Genomic DNA, 21,842 nt, shown 5'->3' with positions numbered 1-21,842 from the left:
CAGCAGCGCCGCGCTTCTCCTCCTCTTCTTTTTTTTTTTTTTATTTTTAATTTTTCCTCCCCTTTCTATTTTTTCCTCTTTTTTTTTTTTTTTCTCTCCCCTTTCTTTTTTTTTTCCTTTTTTTTTTTTTTTTCTTTTTTCCTCCCCTTTCTATTTTTTTCTCCCCTTTCTATTTTTTTTTCTTCCTCCCCTTTCCTTTTTTTTTTTTTTTTTTTTCCTCCTATGTTTTTGGCCGCGGCCAACCAGCGAAGGGCCCTCCCCCTCCGGCACGGCCCCGCTGCTCCCCCCAGCCTCCGCCGCAGCGGCCGCGCTCCCGGAGCATGTCCCCCCCTGCCCCTGCCCCTGCCCCTGTCCCCGCCTGAGCCGGGCAGCGGCAGCCCCCGGCGCCGGGAGCGGAGCCGGCCCCGCAGCCGTCCCCTCGCGGGCTCGCTGCCTGCCGTGCTTGCTCGGATGCGTCTGCGACATGCCTGAGAAGAGACGAGATGGGCCAGGGCGACGAGAGCGACCGCATTGTGATCAACGTGGGAGGGACTAGGCACCAGACTTACCGCAGCACCCTCCGCACCCTGCCCGGCACAAGGCTGGCTTGGATCGCCGAGCCCGATGCCCACAGCCACTTCGACTATGACCCCCGCACGGACGAGTTTTTCTTCGACCGCCACCCGGGCGTCTTCGCCCACATCCTGAATTACTACCGCACGGGCAAGCTGCACTGCCCCGCCGACGTCTGCGGGCCCCTGTACGAGGAGGAGCTGGCCTTCTGGGGCATCGATGAGACCGACGTGGAGCCCTGCTGCTGGATGACCTACCGCCAGCACCGCGACGCCGAAGAGGCCCTGGACAGCTTTGGTGGGGCGCCCCTGGATAGCAGCGCCGAGGACGGCGACGTCGATGGCACCGGGGACTCCGGGGACGGGGAAGAGGAGCTGGAGATGACAAAACGCCTGGCGCTCAGCGACTCGCCCGATGGCAGGTCCGGGGGCTTCTGGCGGCGGTGGCAGCCCCGCATCTGGGCGCTCTTCGAGGATCCCTACTCCTCCAGATATGCAAGGGTAAGCCCCGCTGTGCCCTCCTCCAAACGCCCCGGCACCCTCCGGCCCCGTGGCACCCGCACCGGGGGGGGTCACACACAACGAGGTGGGGGCCGTGGGGACACAACCCACGGGGCACGCAGGTGGACGCCGTGGCAGGAGCTCGTGTACGCACCTGGGGGCTGCCAAGGCCCTTATTCTCCAGCATGCTCCTAAAAACGCACGGGCTGGGGCAGGGTCCCGGGCACAGGCCAGGTGCTCCCACGGGAGAAGGGAGAGCTCCGTTCCCGCAGGTCATTTCCCTCCACGCACAGATTTTGACAGTCAGGTGTAGCCCCGTAAGGAGAGGCACCTTTATCCAGCCCTCTTCTGAGCTAGCAGCTCTCTCCCCTTCACGAGATGGAAAAAGGATCACGGGAGCTGGCGGTCCCTGTGGGAGCAGGGGATTTGGAGAGTTTCTTAGCCTGGACTGGAAAGGCAGTCTGTTCTCATACGTACCGCGTTAAATATTTATGATCCTGCTTCTCTGAGAATGGATAATTCAGTCGCTCACTTACCTCCCTACTCTGTCTTTTTCCCTTGTGGGAAAGGCAAAGTATTAATCAGAGGAGAGGGTTCATTCATGTAGCAGGGACACCGTGCTTGACAGGTTTCTTGCCTGGCTGCTGAAGGACAACTCCTCCCTCTCGGTGCCTGCAGTTGTTTGGGGAAGGGGAGCTCACACGGGTGCAGTTCCCAGCATAGCTGCGAATAAAGATGGTCTTAAACAGGCACCCGACTGCTCTCAGTCGGTGCCTGCGGTGCTGTTACATACGAGGACAGTGACATTAATTAGGGCCTGATTCTGCAAGGGCAGTTAAAGGTAAGGAGCACATTTACTTCAGGAGCAACAGCAGGATCAAGCCCCAGGGCAGCTGTTTGGATAAGCAGGGAAAATAGGTGAAGGATAGTGCCTTCACAAAGAAGTGGGCTTGGGTAAGCGTTACTCTGCTCTTAAACATACCTTGCGAAGGCAGAGAGCTGCCGCCAGCCCTCCGTGGGGATGGCTGGTGCTCTGGTGGGGGAGGATGAGCAGTGCTCCTGAGGACGATCAAAGGAGCGAGATCAAATTAAGGGGCAAATTGGATGGATGCAGGAAAGCTGCGGAAAGGCAGGGAGCAGAGACAGGGAAGCTGGTGGTGTATGAATGGGTGGTGGGACCGGCTGCTGGATGGAGACTTTTGGGCTGAGCAGAGATCTCCAGCAGGGAGCCGCCAGGTCTGCAGACTGAATGAATGGGAAAGCTGGAGCAGAGCCTGGAGTTATATCTTGGTGCGTTTCTAAAGGTTCTTGTTTGCATACCCTTTGGAGACTTCCTCCCCGAACAAAGAAGTTAATATTTTAAATGAATTCCTTTAAACAGCACGGAGGATAAAGGAATAATAAAATATTTACCACAACATGAAAGGATGATGCTGTTGAACTGCAGCTTTCAAATCCCCGATTTCTGCCAAGGGAACATGGAAACAGAGAGGGAAGGCTGGAGGGTATCCTTCAAAAGGCTTAGTTAGCTTCCTTTAATCAAGCCTGACATTAGCAGACATCGATTTGAATAGCAGATCTCTCTGGTGGCCAGGAATCTGTTGGTAGAACACATCTCAGGTCAAAGCAGTGTGCTTGTCCAAGATGCTGTGGACTGATCCAAAGGCCGAACGCATAAAGCTGCCCCAACAAAAAAGCTACAAACAGATGAGAGGTTAAAACACCATTTTTCTTGGAAACATTCCGGTATTTTAGGTTGGAGGGCAAAATATATAACCAATAGTAAGAGTCTATGATGTACAAGCTGGAATTCTAGCAGGAAAAAACAAAACAAAACACGTTTCCTAATTCCCTGAGGGTATTTCCATTTAGGAATAGGCATTTTACGGAGACTTTTTTTTTTTTCCAGTGATTATTATACCATTTATTCACAGTTACATGTGCATACCTGATAGAATTCAACCCCTGATTTACCTTTAACTTGTTCTTTTTTAAAGGACTGTTAAATTAGGGAAACACGATTTCTGAAGTTAAGTGTCTACTGAATATTTCATGGGTTAAATACCATTCCTTAACTCGTATCTATGGAGACACAGGCCGTATGCATTAATATTTTGCATGAAGGAAGATGGCTTTCATCATCAACACATGCACACACTGTCCATTAAGGAGACATTAAAAGACACTTAACATTTTCTAATAAAAGCCATATGTTATGGTTATGGATGTAAAAAGAGACGGGAGTTTGATTTATGCTTCTCCAACCTAATGACAGACACTGCAAAAAGATCTCAAACTCACAATAGCTAATTTATAGTAAAATAATTGACAGCATCGTTAACAAGCGAATGGTATATTAAAGCAATGCTTAGCAAAGTATAGTCAGGCAACAAATCCACCCTTACCTCCCTTATCATTGCGTGTGCTACTTTCAATTACTGACAATTCCAGACATGCAAAAATTAGAATTCACTGCCATTTTGTCAAAAATTTACATTACAAAATTTCTCAGCCTAATTGGATCTTAGACTTGTGCTAATGGTTATTTTATATGTTTGGTGTATATATTTGACACCAAAACGTATTCCAAGGTAACATCTTAACATAAGCATTGATTTACATAACCTTTATACCGTTACACTTGAGCAAGTACAAGGGACATGGCATACGAACATAGCTGCAGATCTGAATAAAGCAAGATTTTCCTGGGCTGTATCTGGTATAGTAATGCCATGAACAATAAGGAACAGGCTAAGGAAGGCTCAGCATTTACTCCAATGTAGCCATTCCTGGAGCATTTCCATGAGCACTGTTTACAAACACAAGCCCTTTGCCTACCTACCAGCACCTAACTGGTACCAAATGGTACCTGCTCTCATTGCAGGTCTCAGTGTAGGTGGCCAGGTAGAAGGGAAGAGCACTTGTGTATTTCAGGCAAGATCAGCTAACTGCAAATTTGGTCTGTTTATAAACTTACTTTGACCAAACGTAAGATCCCAGTTACTACTTGTTTGTTGTTAGATGCAGCGTGGTTAACAGTGCCCTGTTAAAACAAAAGAGGCCAGGTTTAATTACATTCCAGGTTTCTAAATACAAATTCCTTGCATAACACAATTCATTCTGAGAGATCAAACACTTTGCATGGTCTTCTAAATCTGAAGAAAAGGTAGCTTGTTTCAAATCACACCTTGCCTCAGACACCTACCTTAGTAAAGCAAAGAGGTCTTGCAGTTCTCCATACCATAAGGGATCCAATTTGGGTAACGGAGGCAAAGCCTGGTACCTGGAGGTCTGAGCAGAGCAGCAGATGAGGTGATGGAAAAGGCCAGCTTTACAGAGACACCGGGTGCACCTGCAGACCGGCAGCCATCCAAGGGGATTTGCAAAAGCATCTTCTCAGGCAGCTTAAACATCACCACGCACCAACAGGTACCGGGCACCTAAATCAGTGGGACATTTCTCTAAAGCTTACTAGGACCTTTTGCACAGCTTCAGGCACCTTTGCAAATGTATTTTCCCTAAGGAGATACAGAGGGAAAATCCCCTCAGGGTTGCACAGACATGGTAAAGCAGCGTATCTGGGAGTTAGGTTGTCCTCAGGTTCTGCCTTCTGCACGCGTGAGGCCTCATAGGCCTCTGCGCGCTCACTGTGTGTGAAAAACCCTTTCCTAGCACCTCCTCTCCTTCAGTTTTCTGTCTGGCCATGCTGTTCTTACACAAGCCAAGCTCCAGGTGACTTCCTGAAGCATTGTGCCTGCAGGTGTCCAACATCCTTGTCCCCTTCCTTCTCCTTCTCCTCCTGCTCCCCAGCAGGGTAAGGTTGGGGTTGTGGCGGTTCCCGTCCACGAGGTCAGTCAGGGTTTGGGAACGTGGAGCTCCCAGCAGAGCTCCTGTGTGAGCACTCACATTCACACTGGACAGTCAGGCTTTGTTAAGGAACCCTAAGGGAAGCTTTCGTAGTCCTTCCACGTCAACATTTTGCCTGTTTTTAAATAAAAGCTGGTTGGGGTCCCATGGAAAGGCTCCAAGAGCTTGATTTGCCATCCTGGCACATACTGCACAGCCCTGATCTGGGAGAGGAAATAAAGGCTCGTGGTAAAACTTACTCACTCATCCTGCCTGTTCTCCCTTGGCACCCCGCAGCAGTCTCGTGCAGGACATGCTCAGCACAGGAGTGCTCCTCAGACAGGCACCTTGGGAGAGCAGACAGGGAGGAGGATAGCGGCCCCACACGCATCCCCTACCCACAGGGGCCCTTCTCCCTGCAGGGGGATTTTGTGGAGCTGCTCTCCCGCCTCGGGCCTTTGAGCGAGGTCTCCCCTGCAGAGGCATGGCTAATCCTGCACTGAAGCTGGCTGCAGTAATTCTCACCACATACGCTGACAATTAACTAGAGAGCCTAATTTTAACTGCACGCTGCATTACAGCTCTGGAAAAATGAGAATCCTTCTGCATTAAATGAAGTTTCCCCTGCACTTGTAGTATAATGGAATTACAGATAGACATCTATTAACCACCGTTCTGCCATTCATTATTAACATAGCTCCTCAAATCCCATCTTATTCCTATTTTCTCCCATCAAGAGACACGTTACTGCAAATCCTTACATAACCCATTAGTAAGCACGGCCTCGGCTCCTCTGCATGCTGTCCATAGCAGCCTTTGCAATCCCAGCTGGAAAGTGTTGGCCATGGCCCAGCTTCTGTCCCTGCTGAGTTAGCCAAGGTGGGAGCAGGCACGCTCACAAATAACTCCTGTGAGTTGTCCCTCTGGCTTCAGAAGGAATAAATTTTAAAGCTACCACCAAGGGAAAAAAAAAAAGAAAAAAAGAAAAAAAAAACCTGATCATAGCAACTGTGCAGAACCAGGACTTCATTGGTTCGAGTTGTTCAGGAGCACATAGGAAGAGGGGATGTCTGCCCGGAAAATCTGACAGTCTCTTTGAAGCCACAACCTCACAGGAAGATCAGAGGGATGATGTTACCCACCTGACAAAGCTATGGCTGCGTAGCACAGACTTAGCAGTTTTAATTCATGGACGGGTGTTTAATCCATTTGCCCATTTCCAATTTTATTTCTATTATCTTAAAACCTTTAAAAAGAACAGCATCTGTTGCCAGTTTCATATATATATATATATATATATATATATTTAATCTTACTTAATTTTAATGTTTCTAGGTTACAAAATTTACTTGATTTAGCCAAGGCTGTGATTGTATGGATCATACCATCATATGCATACACATATATATGCCTTCCTATCACCAGCACCTCCTACGATGCTGAGTGGGATTTCCATATGAGGAAGGACTTCAAAATTAAACCATCCCAAAATACTTCTAAAAATGTAACCTTGGTGCCACTGAAATCAGTATGAATTTAGTGACTAGTTTGAGAATGATATTTGGTCTCTTCTTTCTTTAAATCCATCCCTATATGCCTTCAGTTATTTTCTTTGCCCTTCCCCTGACATTCACTATTTTGGTTCTGGTTAGGGGAAAAGAAAAAAAAAAAAAAGGCAACAAAATACCGGTGTTCTGTGTTGGTGCATCACGAGACAAAGGATACAAAGATCCATTATTATTTTTAATGTAGAACTGATCAAAAATGGGATATATTAGACTGCACCTAGGAAAATTATTTTTCCAATTTGTTTTTCCTTCTGTTGTACAGTATTTACTCGTACTCATCTTTCTTATTTTTAAAAATACAAGACTGCTCGGTGTATATTTATGGTACTACCTTAGTATAGTCTATACATACTGCCTTTCTTTTACCATAAGGAGAGGTGGTAGCAAACCAGCAACAGAGGGTCCAGCCTTACTGTTACTGAAATTCCCTGCCAAAATTACCAGCCACTTCAAGGACAGAAATGAATTTTCCTGCAGTACGGTTCAGGAGAACAGATTAATTGCAGCGTAGGGCTTTTTTTTTTTTTTTTTTTAATATATACATTGCATGTTTCTGTTCCAAAGCACTGAGGTACAATAGATCCTAGCACCTTATTAGGAAGGTACATTTGCAGATATATGTATTTTCATAACCAACGACCTGAGCACACTGCATCAAAACACAGAGCTCTAATGCTGGCAGAGCTCTTCATGATCTTAGTGGCATTTTTCACTGCAAAGGACTACAGAATACATCCCCATTCAAACCACATGACTTCAATTAATGCTCAATCAAATCATATCCAAGTGCTGTATTTCATAATAAAAAGGGCAAGCAGGGGTATTCAGATTGAAAAATTGAGTCCTAATTGATAATCATGTAAGTGTAAGCCTTTCTCATGCAAATACAGATGGCAAAGCTGAGTTTCCATTTTATATAGGCTTGATTTTATGAGATGCAGTGCATTCTTGTGGGATCACACTAACAGAACAGCCATTTTGAGATCTTTGCAACTGTATTTCAATTAGCTTAGTTACTACATGCTGAATTTGATCTGAGGAAAGAACAGCATTAGAAGGCTGACTTGGCTTTCTCTGCTGAACGTTGCATTACATAAATACGTGATTCACTCCAAACAGTACTCGGGAGGCACGGCGGGCGTTAGGATCAGATGAAATCAGAGAAATCTATGGAGAACCACCCCCTCCCTGCAGAATATTTCCCAAATATTTTTTACATCTCTCTCCCGTGCTCATTAAGGACCCAGATTTTGCTGTCTTTGCTCCTCCTCTGCTAGTGATCCCTTACTCCAGGAACGTCCCCGTTTCCTCCAGGCTGAGCACAAGGCACTGCCCGACACGGGTAAAGGTGAAAGGACCAGGCCCTAATTGATTTTTATTTCTTTCAGATATGATTTATAAGATATAATGGGGGCTCTAATAAATCACGCTATAAAAATGAAGAATAAGTCTGAGTCTAAGGCTTTTTACAGTGATTGCTTATGATGTAAGACCCTTTAATGACAGTAAGTTAAAATTGCATTGTAATGGCCCTTTGTAAATGCAATAAATCTCTGCTTTCAGTGCGCTGCGGACAGCCAGCGATGTGTGTGCTGCACATGATCCTCCAGCACAGGCACTCGCTGCTGGCACACTCTTATGTAATTATGTTGATACTTGAGGAGCAGCAGCAAACCTCAGCACTGCTAGGTTTACATTGAGAAAATGGTCAGGACCATCACGGTGTCATGAGAGCGTGAAACTGCGTAAAATACCTGACTGGCTTTTTGTTTGGAAAATTTGGATAGAATATCCCTTCAAAAAAGCAGGAAAATGGAATATTGTTTTTAAATAACAAAAGGCAAAAATCTATTCCTACTGAGTCTTACAATTTCCCAGAGACAAATACAAGACAGGACAGGCGTTTTGGTCTGTGCAACCAACCTGAATACATCCGATTTTCTTAGTGTCTTGTCTGATCTACTCAGCATCCACACGCACAAATCAAAAAATGCACAGAAATGCACCAACAGATTAACAGCTCCTTGATTTAACTGCAGCAAAATCCCTCATCCTGCCCACCTTTGCCCTCTAAAAAACACATTTGAAGCATTACCTGCATTTCCTTATTGAAATACAGAAAGATCTAGTCAGTTCAGGTTGCCTATGACTTCACATGCATCAGAAATTCTGCTGCAGATTTCGCTTTGAAATTTCATCCCAATAACCCTATTCTAGTTGTCACTTTGGGTTCTTGCACTGTTCATTACTCCAGATCAATTGACAGGTGGAGGTGGTGGAGGCCATTGCTATGATTTGTCCAGGCATAAACTAAATGAAAAACTTTGATCAGAGTATTTCTAATTTGATAACAGACTTCAGGGAAATGTATAAGGAGAACCCCCTACAAAAGGCTGGGCACCTACAGCCTCTGTTGGAATGGAGATCATGTCCATGGCATAAAAGGACACGGGCAAGGAGTTAAGAGACTTTCAGTATAGTCCAGCCCTGTCTTGTAGGGCCATTGCCCCAGCTACCACTGATTTTAATGGGATCCAGCCGAGACCCATGCAGACCCACTTCAGAAAACTAATTTTCAGGACAAAGACAACTGTGAAATTTCCTCAGCACTAAATGCAAAAGGGCTTGCCTCCACAGCAGCCTCCGATCTCTGCTCTGAAAACAAAACAACACAATATCGGCCACATTGTGCTATTCCTCTTTCTTATTTTAGCATGGATCCCCCCATTGCTTACAGCGTGGAGTTCTGCAAGAAAGCTAGTGACAGTACGTCTTAGCACTTCTTGGCAGTGTGTCCCGCATGCGGCAGAACTGATTTTAACTCAAGTTTTTTTGGTAAAGCACGTGTCAGGAGAAACCAAGAACAACCTAACTATGCTATAATAACTCAACCAATACCAGATTGAGTCAATTGCTCTTGTTTTTGTTGTTGTTGTGTTGGGGGAAAGGGAAGTAGTAGATCAACTACTATCTGAATTTTGCTTAAGTGATGTTGAAATTTAGTGTTCAGCTGATATGAGTTCAGTGTTTATCCTACCAAGAAGTCCCAAAGGTGCTAGTGATTTCATTAAAAGACCTAATGTAAATTTTAAACTGGTATAGATCTCCTGAAATGTTAGTTATGCCTATGCAGCAGGAAATCAATACTGCAAAAGTGCCTTCACTTTTCTAAAGAAAACATCTTTTGGAGAACCTGCTCCACAAAAAAAAGCTCCTTTTACCTTCTAGGTATCAGTGTGACATGAACCAAAGGCAAATCACAAGTTTGAAATTCTGTAGCAGTTCTATGGTGTCTTCAACTCCAAAACACAAATTTATCTTCACACATTTGATCATCAGCTATAGCAACTCCTGAGACAGCACATTTACTGTCTTCAAGGGATGTCTGGGCTAGGACAACAGGGTGAGCCTTTGTTCTGATGAGGTGATCGGTAGCTTTCATGCAGGACTGTCCACATATTGGACTTTCAAGATCTCACTTGTTCAGAAGTGCACACAGAGCTACATGCTATGAATTTACTAGAAAGCAGGGAGGGAAAAAAAAAAAAAAAAGCTGAGATTTGGACAGATGATTGCAAGTAACTGAATTAATGCAGATTATCAAGGAAACATTTGTTAGCAGATCTGACTAAAGTCATTATTTGTGTGCCCTACTTGCTTGCATATGTTAGCTCTGAAGAAACCTCTCTGGGGTTTCAGCTAGCATCTACAGCACACCAGTAGCATGAAGAAAGGCCATATCCGTATAGCTTCCCAAATGAACGTTTGCAATGGGGCACAGACAGCACATTCTGTTAGCTCATTAAACCAGATCGTTTGGGTATGCCTCAGCCCTCCTCCCTCATTTTCCGTGAATTCTACTCCATGTGGAATCGCAGGACGTTGAGTCTTGGTACATCATTTTCAAAATGGGAAAAAAACTTTTCTTGGGTTACTTGCATTTTTTTTGGCACTCTAGACGCCCTAAAAGCACCAAGTTAACAATCACAACTGGTGGGAAGAATTTACACTGTGTGGATATAATTTCGCAAACCAAGCTGGACTAGAGGAGGAAATACCCAAAGCTATGATTCTTCAAAAGGTGTTGTACAGCATTGTACCTGGCTGTGCCCAGAGCTACCTTAGTATTGTTGGTAACTACCTTGTATCAGTCTTGTTAATGCCCAGATTTTTCCTTAAATGGGGTATTAGTAGTGTGAAGCAGTTCCCCTTATGCAATAATCCAGTGGTTACAGTTTTTGCTAAGGATATGAAATTTCAAGTTCAGTATATTCCTCCAACTGCATGATTTTCAAGTTTTCACCATCTCTGCTCGGAGGGCTTCCCTGCTTCAGGCAGCCGCATAATCCAGGCAGTTAGTGAGGGTGATCCACTCTGCACGGCACGGGGAATTCACAAAGCAATACACTGGATATGTGACAAAGCACTTTTTTCCCAATAATATGGAACTAGGCAGCTACTCCCGTGTGATAATTCCACACTACTGAACTCAGCAAGGTTAAGAGCAGAAAACAGGTACCTGTAGTGACGTTGCCGGAGACCGCGTGACTTAAATTTTGTGGGATTTGTATATTAAACTGCTTCCCAGTTCAAAGTCAGTGCCTGTTAGGAAGTGACCAGGTGTCATCGGGTGGCTGACTCCATGATGAGCTTTAGTGATCTCTGCACAGCCCCTATGGAGAAGGAATATACAAAATGCACAAAAAATTAGCACCTCAGTAGAAGTAAAGCCAACTTTTTCACCCCAGAGCCTGAGCAGTTGTGCCGTGCTGAAAAGCGAGCTCCCAAGTCAGTGTAAGGACACACCGTGTAATTTGTTCTGAACTAACCTGCATTTCCCAGGGCTATCAATCTGTCACCTTTCAGTCATGCCATGTAAATACGAGTATTCTTAAAATCTCTGAAGGCTGCCTTTTCATCAATATTTTAACATAAACATTCTTTTCATTTAAATGGAAATTGATCACTTGCATTTTATTACTTTTTAATATTTCAAAGTGCATTAAAGGAAAGCGATCTCAATTAAACTACTGCCAGGGTAAGTTTAAGTTGGAAAAGCACTAGAACAAGTCGTTGCAAGGTTAGTGCCTTTTACAGCACATATGCTTCGGGTCTGGGATAAACAAACAACACAGAAGTGATCAATAAGCATTCTAGCCATTACATTCACTGCCTTCATGATACACACAAAACTAGCCCAAAATCTCAGTAGAAACTCGTGTTAAGTATCCTTTCTCTACCTTATATAAGAGTCTTGTGAGGGGCTTTAATGAAGCGGAGGCAGTTTTTCAGTTTTTCCATCTGTTATCAAATCAATTCCTGCTAGAACAGTAACACAACTGTATTAAAATTTAAAAGTGACAAATACTGGTTAAAAAAAAAAAAAGTCTTTCAATGCTTCAGTAGCTTTGCTGTGCAGTCTAAAGAAGAAAACATTTTGATAATAAATAAAACATTTAAAAACCTGATTTAATTGAAAAAAAAAAAAGACATAGCAGAAAAATGAATATAATGGTAAAAGTTGTAAACCAGAGCACAAAAAAGGAGGTTTAAACTAGAAATGTTATACTCCACAGCATTCAGATTTAAGTTTTAATTTGGGGTAACACCTTATTTTTATATTCTGCAGAAGCTGGGGGGGCAGAGGGGAAGCAAGCTTTAAAATGTGAATGTCACTGAGCATTTTTAAAAACATCACATTTATCCTATTTAATATAGGGTCATAAGACCAAGTTGTAGAGTATTCCAAAACCAAATTCTTCTGTCCCTCTTCCCATCTGGAGGCCTAAGGAAGGACCTGCAGGGTAAAACTCCAAAGAACACTCCAGTTTAGCTTCACTTCTGTGCAGTGGACTAAAAATGAATACTTAATATTTATATGAATCATTGTCAGTGTCAAGTAAGATGAAGTTTATAAAAATAGAACCAAATCAGGGAAAGACTTTGAGATTCAGTGGGTAAATGCCTCTTTACGTACAGTATTATTTATAGGTATTTTTCTAATCTGGTCTGTCATCTTGTCTCTTAAAATTATTAGAAAGGGGAAAAGGAGGAACTACGGCAAACATAGATGCAAAAGTAATCCTGCTGAGAGCTGTGGCACAAGTACGAGCAAAAGCTGGGGAGTTTGGAGCTGTGTTCCTAGGCCTCTTGTTCTCGGTATGTTCCACAAGAAAACCAGATCAGCATATATATATATATATAACCACCAAGGTGAAGTACTTTTTTGTGCTTCCTTCATTCCAGTAGGATTTCTTAGTGGTTGTATTTCTGCTAGGAGCAAAAATTGGCCTTTGCTGTTACGGCGTTTCTTGCAAATACAAACTTCCCTGGCTCTTGACTTTAACAGCAAGGTCCAATTCAGACCGTCAAGAAATTTCATCTAATCTCTTCTTAGCACGACTAAACCTATTTTAGAAGCAAGACGTCCATGGTTACAGGTGTAGGAATTGTGCTAAACTTATGCTGAGATCCCAGGTGTGAAGGTTGGGAATGGCAGCTCCTTTTTGCAACCAGGATACTTGCTCACACCGTTCATCCCAACAGCTCCTAAACTTCTGTGGTATCCTTTGCTCCTCGTTTTGAGGACTTCAGCAAAAGGACAAAAGTGAGGTTTCTGCTGGGAGGAAGGCTGTATGTGACTTTGTCCAGATATGGCAGAAGGTTGGTCTAGAGGTTTTGCTACAAGAGCTGTGATGTACACAGTGGCATAGGGCTCAGAAGGACATTCAGGAAAGTCTCAGTAGAAGATTTATGTGCTGCAACTACGTTCCCGAGCCCTGTACCACGTTTCCTGAGAGACCAGAAGCTGTAAAAAATCAATAAAGATTTGGATACAAATGGAAAATGCATCTTCTCATTCACTACCTGCACTGCACATGATGCTAGCTGTAATCAAGAACAAATTCCAGACGACCCAAAGCTATCAAGCTGCAGAATCCCTGCTAGCGCTCACTGCAGTCCTGCTATTAAAATGCCCACAGGCCATGGAAACGCTCTTAAGCCAAGTCACTAGCCTAAATTCTGAATTCTTACAGTTAATAGAACTCACCACTAATTTGCAGTTTAGGTACAACCTTTTTTTCTTTTCTTTTCTTTCCTTTTTTTTTTTTTTAATAAAAAAAATAAATAAACCTACCTTCATCAAAATGCTAAAGAATCACTGTTGGCTTTGAGCTTCTCACGATGCGGAGGCACTGATTTAATTTTTTAAACATACATGGAGAAAGAGACAAGCTGAAAGTGAAGTGTCATTGGTTCTCTTTACCATATATTCCACAGCCTCATTTGTCTTTGCATTACAGCTTTTGGAAACTCTGCAGATGATGCTTAGGGACAGCCTTCTCACAATATACAGCTTTTTATTTTGTTTTATTTACTATGAAACAGCATTCGGAGTATCAACAGTTATAGTGTGTGTATTCTGCTGTTTAAGATCTACAGCTGGCCAAATACATGTACATATATTTTCTGGAAAAAACAAACAAACTTTTCTACCCCTTCCTCTTAAAGAGAGCATATTAAAAGTCTCTCTTTTCTTCATGAGAAAATAATCATTTTTTCTCCCATTATTAGTTTCTTTCCTCCCTCAACTTTACTTCAGAAAAAAAGTGAAAAGCTAAAATGGTGGGTGGAAAGAGCAAAAGAGCCAGTGGAAGGGGGGAATGACAGAAATATAAAAAGCAGCTTTCTCCACAAACCTACTTATCTGCTACAAGCTTTGGAAAAGGAAAAAGCCTTGCTGGTTTAAAGTCTGCAGGACACATAAGGCAAATATTGTTGAACATTTTCAAGGAAAAAAGGACTTTTTTTTTTCCAATTTCCATTGAGTTATTTCCAAATAACATTCCACATGTCCTGCTTACAGTCCTTTAGCTTTGTGTTGGGTGGGTTTTTCTCATTTGCAAATTAGTTGAGGATAAAAATAGGTTTCCACATAAATCAGGAGGATAGGGGCTTGCTTGTGAATTTTTCTTCACCTTTCTCAGCCTGGCTTTGTGTTTCTGTGTCCCTCTCTGGACAAAAAAAACACTCTTCCTTTTAGGAGGATCAACATCATCTCATCCTTCTGGTTGTTCCCCCTTCACCCAGAGGCTGTGGCGCCAGTTCTGTTTTTAAGCACCATTTAATTGTTGTTGGATGACTGACCTGCTGCTCACAGAGCATGAGATGCTATGCAGCAGAGGAACTGCAGTCATCATCAGACATTCAAAGGACACTCCTGAAGCAGAAGTACAGAAAATAGTGGGTTCCAGTATAAGCAATGAGAAAGAAAATGTCAGAAGTAGGACATGGCAAATAGGAGACAGGAGGAGGCCTCAGGATTAGAAGAACAAATGACTGTGAAGAGAGGGAGGTCCCGCTCTTCAGTGCCCACTACAGCAGCAGAACAGCATTGGGAGCCTGAAAAGGGAACGCAGGATGACAGATCACCTGCCTAGTAGCAGAGAAACAAGACTGTCAACAGCTCAACATCTCAAACTGTTAACCAACAACAAATCCCTCCTCCTTTTCTAGCAAGGTGAGGACATAATCAGACTAATTCCAATGAATAAGCAACATGCCAGTACATTTGCATGTGCCACAAGCAAGAAGGCAGCCCTCGCAAGAAGATGGGAATTTGCAGTGATAGGTTTGTGTAGTAAAAAGAGTACATTTTGCTGTTGCAAGCTTGCCAATAAAGTGTTAGGCTCCACAGTGAAAAACCTCTTGCACTGGAGAAGCCTTTGCTGTAGGGGCATTTGAGGTACTTGGGCAGTGAGTTCAGATGCACTCATTTTTTTACTGTGGCCTGAGAAGGTCAAACACCTTGATGGCTGGCACGAGAGCTTGGCAGGGAGGGAACAAAAAAAAAAAAAAAAAAAAAGGCCAAATTCATCTATTTAAAAGCCTATGGCAGAGACTTCACCATTCCAACCTAGCCAAAACAGCTTCTCCTCTTAAGAGGCCTGTACAATAATTAAGGTCTTCACCACACAGAGACTTCTTTCAGCTGTCATCCAACACTAAATGGGATTTCAGGAGAGGGAAATAAAAAAATAAAAAAGCTGGCCTAAGAACTGCATACGGTACTCGTGGAAGTGAGAAGGAGCTACAAGGCTCTTGCTCTGTCAGACCAAAGGATGCAGGTGTCTGTGTCAGTCCCCATAAGTGTTATTCCAGGGATGAATCTCATTGCACATCAAATCCAGGGACAATTAGCAACCCTTGGCCCTTGTTTGACCACGTCACTTTAAAAGGAAGTCTGAAATAAACACAGTCTTCAATTGAGGATATGTGATGTCTAATGAAAAGATGACTCTGATATGAACATTTAGGATTCAGTGGCAGATACAGTGACTGTGCTGAAACAAGAGGCAAGGCAGAAAAAAGCCGTACCATCTCGTGTAGGAAGCACAGGAACTCACCAATTCTTGGTCTAACTGCAGAAGTGACCTCTGGCAAGCCCCAACTTCTTGATAGTGATTTTTTCCATCTGTAATCAAGAAAACAGAGCACGGTAATTTGGAGATAAAGTTTTATGAATCTCCAGTATCATGTTTGCTTTAAGCAGGTGAAGTGAGGACATCTTTTTGACAGCAGAAAGAAGTGAAGTTCTCCTCAAAATAAATCCGAGGGATCAGAAGGCAATCTTAGATTTGCTTCATTCTGATTGTTCAGCATTCCTCAGTAAGATTGACAGGAAATGAGAAAGCAACGCTTTCATGATTCAGGGAGGTAAAAATTAGGACCATTTAAGACTATCTACAAAACCTTTCTAAACAACAGTTAAAAAAATCAGATTATTTTTGCTCCTTCAGGTGAAAAATGAAAGCAGAACATGCGTAACAGATTACTGACAGTATTGACTACTACAGAATATCTAAGTAATGACAAACTTTGAAAGGGAATATATATATGTATGTCCCAGAGAAATTTTAAAATGAAGCATGAAGAACTGAAGCACTAGTAGACGTATGCATACCCTACACATTAACTGGTTCCAGTTTACAGCAACCTCACAAAGCCAGAAAATAGTCTAAGTGAGTCTAAGTGAACAGAATAATCCAAGTGAAAAATAATCTAAGTGAACCCATCGCCTCCACAACCTGTGTAATCTGCACAGGGATTTCAGACTGAAGGAGGAAGTTATACATCAGCCCTGAAGTGGCAATGGAATGAGCCCTTGACTTTTATCTTGCTTGTTGTCAGCAAACACGCTGCCTTCCCAGAGCAGTCAGACTAAGTATGAGCTGGGAGCTGTGTCTAGCAAAGCGGGTCTCTTCCAAGAAGACCAACACCCTCCAGCACGAGATGCCAGAGCAGATGCTGCGTGTGCTGAAGCCCGACATATGCTGAAGCTCCCTGAGCAATCACAGAAAGGCAGAAAGCACACTAGGATCAGCCACGTTTTTTGGCTGGGGTGGGCTAATCTCTAGGATCATCTTTATTATTATGACAAAGGCACCAGGCAGATATTGAAGATAAGCTGATGGCTTCCTGAGAAAACATGCAGCTGGAGGTGGCAGGGGTGCTACTGCAGATCAGGGTGAGAGGAAAGGAGTCAGGGCAGACAGAAGAATGGCACTTGGACCTTTTCTGTCACTTGCAGTAGGCTAGAACAGGCAGCAAGCTTGTTACTCCCCCAAAGACTCCAGGAGTGAGGCGGACGATACAAGAGTTGCACATGTCCTTTGGAGATACAAATCATTTTGAAAATCTCCTCTAAGACGCAGACCACAAGGTGTGTTGGGCATGCATGAACAGCACGAGACTCACTCACTGGTGCCTTCTTCCACTGTAATAGTCCAGTAATCCCCATTACAGGTGAGCAGAAAATGGCTATGAAATCTCTCAGGGGGCATTCAGGTCCTTGAAAAGAAATGTACAGCTTTTCAAGAGTTAATTCTAACTCATATTTACCATTGCGTTTTTTCTTTATGACATACAGGGATGGCCTGAAATTGCTTTTATCCTGCTTGTCTAACTCAAGGCATCTAAAATGTCAACCTGGACTTGCCTGTTGTTTTTTTTTTCCTGGAGCAATCCCTGAAGGTACCAGGAATTCCTCCTTTGCTAAATAGAAGAATGAGGGGAAGGTGCTGGAAGTTTAACCAAAAAAAAACACTTTCCTCCCCAATGTTCATTGATTAAAATTAACGTGAAGTTAATCAAAACTCAAAGCAAAACAAAAAGAAAGGTCAGGAAGAAATAATATCAGAAATATGTTTCCCAGTCAATTGGTTGCTTTTCAGGCTTTAGCAATGTAACTTCAAGACTTATGCAACCACCATAGAATTTGCTAGGTCTGAATTCTACTTTAAAAGCACCCATAAGCAGAGACTTCTCACCAATCAACTCCTTCTTATCCAAGCCCACTTTTATTCTCCTAAGGAAAAAAAAGGAATAAGCTTCCTTTTAAGTCTCCTTTGTATTTTCAGCCTCCTCAGATGCCACTGCAGCATCAGAGAAGAAAATACCAGGCACCTTCCTTCCTGCTTACTGCAGATCGAGTCAAGGGCACTTTGATTCACACAGGAGTCACTGCCTCACAGTACACAGCCCTTGCAGAAAGAAACCTGGGGGAATCAGTTTATGGCAGCTTTCCTATTGTGCCAGGTTAACAACATATGCATCCCTGAACTTTTAGCCCGCACTGGAAAAAATGGTATTTGCTAGAGCTACATAGCCAAAAAAAACGTATTTTGCAAATACATGCTGCAATCAAATGTCTGTTTGTAACATCTATGACTTGGCAAATTGACTTGCACATCAGACACACATTTTGATGGTTAATTTTGAGCCCTAATGCAGCAGAGCAGTCTTCTCTCTGGCTGGTGTCTATCCTTTTCAAAAGGCAAAGGAGTGCATAAATTATGTTTAAAAAGAGGTAGGCATTTTCTACCCACAGCGTAGAGTCCCTGTAGGTGGATTATTATCCAGGAATACCAAAGAGGTAGGAAGTCTGTGGTTTAACCCATTCTTTGTACTATCTCCTTGCCTGCTATTGTTTTTATTGCAGACAGCCTGAAATTATCTATATGGTAGGATTTTTCAAGTAGCTCAGCAGCACAGCAACTGCATGTCAGACAGACAGCAGGAGTTAAAGCCCTGAAGCAAGAATTTTGTTCTGAATTAATAGCAGGTAAACCCTGCAGGAGCATCCAGTTGCCCCTGCTGATGTTGGCACTATGAGGTTGTTACAGTTTACTCTTGTTAATATTTCCCTTGCCAGACTCTGTACTAAAATTGCCATGTATTAGCAGAACACGATGGACTCTGAACCGTCTTGCAGATGATGAGCAGGATTTTGAAGCCTATTTCTTCTGCAGTATCTGTCTGAACTACTCGGAAAACAGAAAGTAGTGGCTTCCACGCTGCACTGAGAAATGTGTATATTAGGATATGGCATGACCTCTAGCTAATAAAAGTGGGCAGAGATGTTCAGCTGAACAGAGCTACCTGCACTTACTCCAGCCAAGAACTTGGCCGGTAACATGGAGGTCAAAGAAAATATTTTGAATTGGGATGAAAATAATCAGCATCAGGGCTGAATATTCCTAAGTCCCAGCAATCTGCCTACAAGTGCTGGCTGTGAGCATCTTCAGCAAAGAAAAGAAAAAAAAAAAAGAGAAGGGTTTATAAATGTTTAAGAAGAGTTTTAGATTTTCTTAGATGTCACTGCTCAACTTTCTGTAACCGTGAAACAAGAAGTAATAATGTTTGACTTGTCCATTACATCTTTTTCCAGAACTACAAAATACTTCAGAAGAATGTCAGTCCTGGCCAAACCTCTAGTGAGATATGCAAGAATTCTTCCAATTTTCTCACAAAGTGGGCAAACTGAGGCACAGAAGCCGTTTTCTCAGCAATTCAAAAGAAATACTAGCAGAAAAAGAAGGGATCCTACCTCCCACAGCTAAAACAAACAAAGCAGAAAAGATTTCACCAGACACACCAGTGTAAATAAATCTAAGCAGGTCAAAACCAATACTGCTAAATCCAGGAATACCTCTTTGGTGCTTAGTTCCAAAGAATGCTGCTCTAAAACCTAGTATTTCTTCTCCCGGTGGCAAAGACTCAGTATTTTCCAGGCAAATTGACATCTTCCACACTATCTTGGTCTTCTTCCTTGAATATTCGTTTTCCTCTAGAAAATAAACAAACATCTTATTATACTCAGTGAGTACCACGAAGATGCAGGCAGGGTGTAGCCAGCCCCATGCCCTCCTGCCCACGCGTAGCAGAGAGGAGTCTCCGAGAGACCAGGCAAGGTGAGGCAAACCTCAAGAGAAGGTAGAGGGAGGATTTTGCAAAGAAAATAAGAGCTGCAGCATGTTAGTTAGCCTGAGGACATGAAGGAAGGAGGAATCCCTCAAGGGTAATGCAGAAACATGGCACTTCTCCTTGCCACCTTCTGCAGAGTTTCCATCAGTCCAGGATTTCCAACCCCATAAAAAGGACATTAAATAACAGCAGACCCCCTTCAGCAGCCTGCACGTGGGGTTGCAAAGGGACCCATCTTAAATCCCATGTGAATTTATCCCTTCCTATCCCCGTTCCTGCTTGCAGTGTCCATAGCACACCAAGCACCTTCAGTTAACCAGCTGAGATCAGCTGTCACAGGGAGCACTCAAGTTCAAGCTCCTAAACGAAAGTTTGGGCAGCAGCTTTCTGACGACATGAAGCTCCTCCTGAGGTCGGTCTTGGTTGCATGAAGCACTGCTCATCTCTTGTTCTTGAGTTCTTGTGCAGTTTTGTCTTGTTTGATAATTGATCCTGTCACCCGGTACTTGCTGGTATAGCTGAGCTGAAATTCGTACCTGTGATCTTGTCAGGGCTGAAAGTTGTATTTTGCAACTATTTCCACTTTGCACCCAAGGGAGAGAAAAGAGAATACAGATACTTCATTTTCCCAATCTGTTGTAACACAAATTAAAGTGAATGATTTTAGGATGACATAGGAGCTAAGGGCACCGTCAGCACAAATCCAAACCCCATTTGAAGACTGCCAAATGCTGTTTGCTCAGGAGTAAATAGATATAGATATTTCCAAAAATAACTTTTCTGCCATGAAGAATTCACACCAGATTCCCACCAAAAAAATAAAATATAGTGTACTACTGTCTTTATTACTTTATTGCCTTGAATGTTCTCTAGGATTTGCTTACTGGACCATCCAGAGGCCCTGGTAAGGAACAAGGCCATGCTATGCTACCTTATGAATTAAAGAGACTGAGATTGATTTCAATGGTAATTAATATGAGCAAAAGAACCTTAATTTATATCCATCCATCCATCCATCCATTAATATATATTTAAACTCTGAGAAGCATTTTATTGTTGTTGTTTTCTTCCCCCCCCCCCCCAAACGTAGAAGCATTCTGCACTATGATACATTAGGTATAGCCCAGGAAAGATTTCTTTCTAAAGAAAATTGAGCAGAGATCCTCTCCTAGCATTAAGCTCTGGTGCCTTAAGTTACTACATTTTTTAATTTAGGAAAGTTACTGAGAATTCTAATAAGTTTTCATACTCCTCTTAAGCCCTGAAAAGATGAACTGATAGCAGCCAAGTTATTTCTCTATATGGGTGCGACTTTTTAATTATTAAGTAATCCCTACCCATTGCTGAATATTTCTAAAGCACTAATAAAGCAGTTGTATCACACACACCACAGACAGAGCCATCTGAGGTAAGGCCACTGACCTCCTGCAGTAGAGTCCACTAATTATTCTGGATTTCCTTATGCACGTTTCCCATTTTGTGTCTGTGTATGAAGAGGATAACACCAGTGGAGACAGGCATTAAAATGCTGTTTCTTGCTACCTGCAGGTATTTTTACTGCCTATATACTGTACCTTTTTCTCAGCAGAACGTTTTCCCATAATAAGACAGAAGCTGAGGCAGCGAGTGAATGCCTGTGTACCCAGTTTTCCATCTCATACCACAAGCTAGTAAAACGAGCTTCCCCAGGGTGATGGGTATTTTCCCTCAAGGATGGCTGCCACCCTAGGCCTTGTCAGCTTTCTGCGTTCAGTTCTCTTAGCTGACCAGTTACTACAGATCCTTCGGTTCCTCTTCTTTAAAATATCTTCTGGCAAGCACCATCCCGAGGAAGAACATATTGGGAAGCTCCTGGTGTAAGGAACTGCAAACAGAAGGGCTTGGAGCGCAACTGAGCGCTTGCACAAATCCAAACAAGTGGTGTAACGTGCTACTGTATTACCTCAAAAGAATTCAATGCCACGTTGCTTATACAGTGCTGTTGTCGTAGCTTTCTCAGGAGACTGCCCTGACACACCTCTGGCTTGTGCCCTCTGCTAAGGGAAATGCACGTGGGAGCACAAGGGTAGGCCTGAGCCGATGGAAGCAGGGTGCATGGGCAGCCACAGTG

At 43.2% G+C, this 21,842-nt stretch overlaps 1 protein-coding gene across 6 annotated transcripts in view; it reads left to right on the top strand.

Moving 5' to 3' along the window:
- Positions 1 to 205: 205 nt before the first annotated feature.
- The window catches only part of KCNC1 (potassium voltage-gated channel subfamily C member 1), a 118,686-nt gene continuing 97,049 nt past the window's right edge, over positions 206 to 21,842 (top strand). For 3 of the 6 annotated variants that reach the window (XM_068685156.1, XM_068685155.1, XM_068685154.1), the window contains exon 1: positions 207 to 1,052. In XM_068685156.1, coding sequence (XP_068541257.1) covers positions 483 to 1,052 — 570 coding nt within the window. In that variant the 5' untranslated portion in view covers positions 207 to 482. Of the gene's footprint in view, positions 1,053 to 21,842 lie in introns of all 6 variants that reach the window. The other 3 variants (XM_068685151.1, XM_068685150.1, XM_068685152.1) reach the window with 2 other exon arrangements.

The sequence above is a fragment of the Anas acuta genome, chromosome 5, assembly GCF_963932015.1.
Source record: "Anas acuta chromosome 5, bAnaAcu1.1, whole genome shotgun sequence".
Classification (NCBI taxonomy): Eukaryota; Metazoa; Chordata; class Aves; order Anseriformes; family Anatidae; genus Anas; species Anas acuta.
Note: the sequence above shows the minus strand (reverse complement) of the source record. Positions and strands in the feature narration are given on the sequence as shown.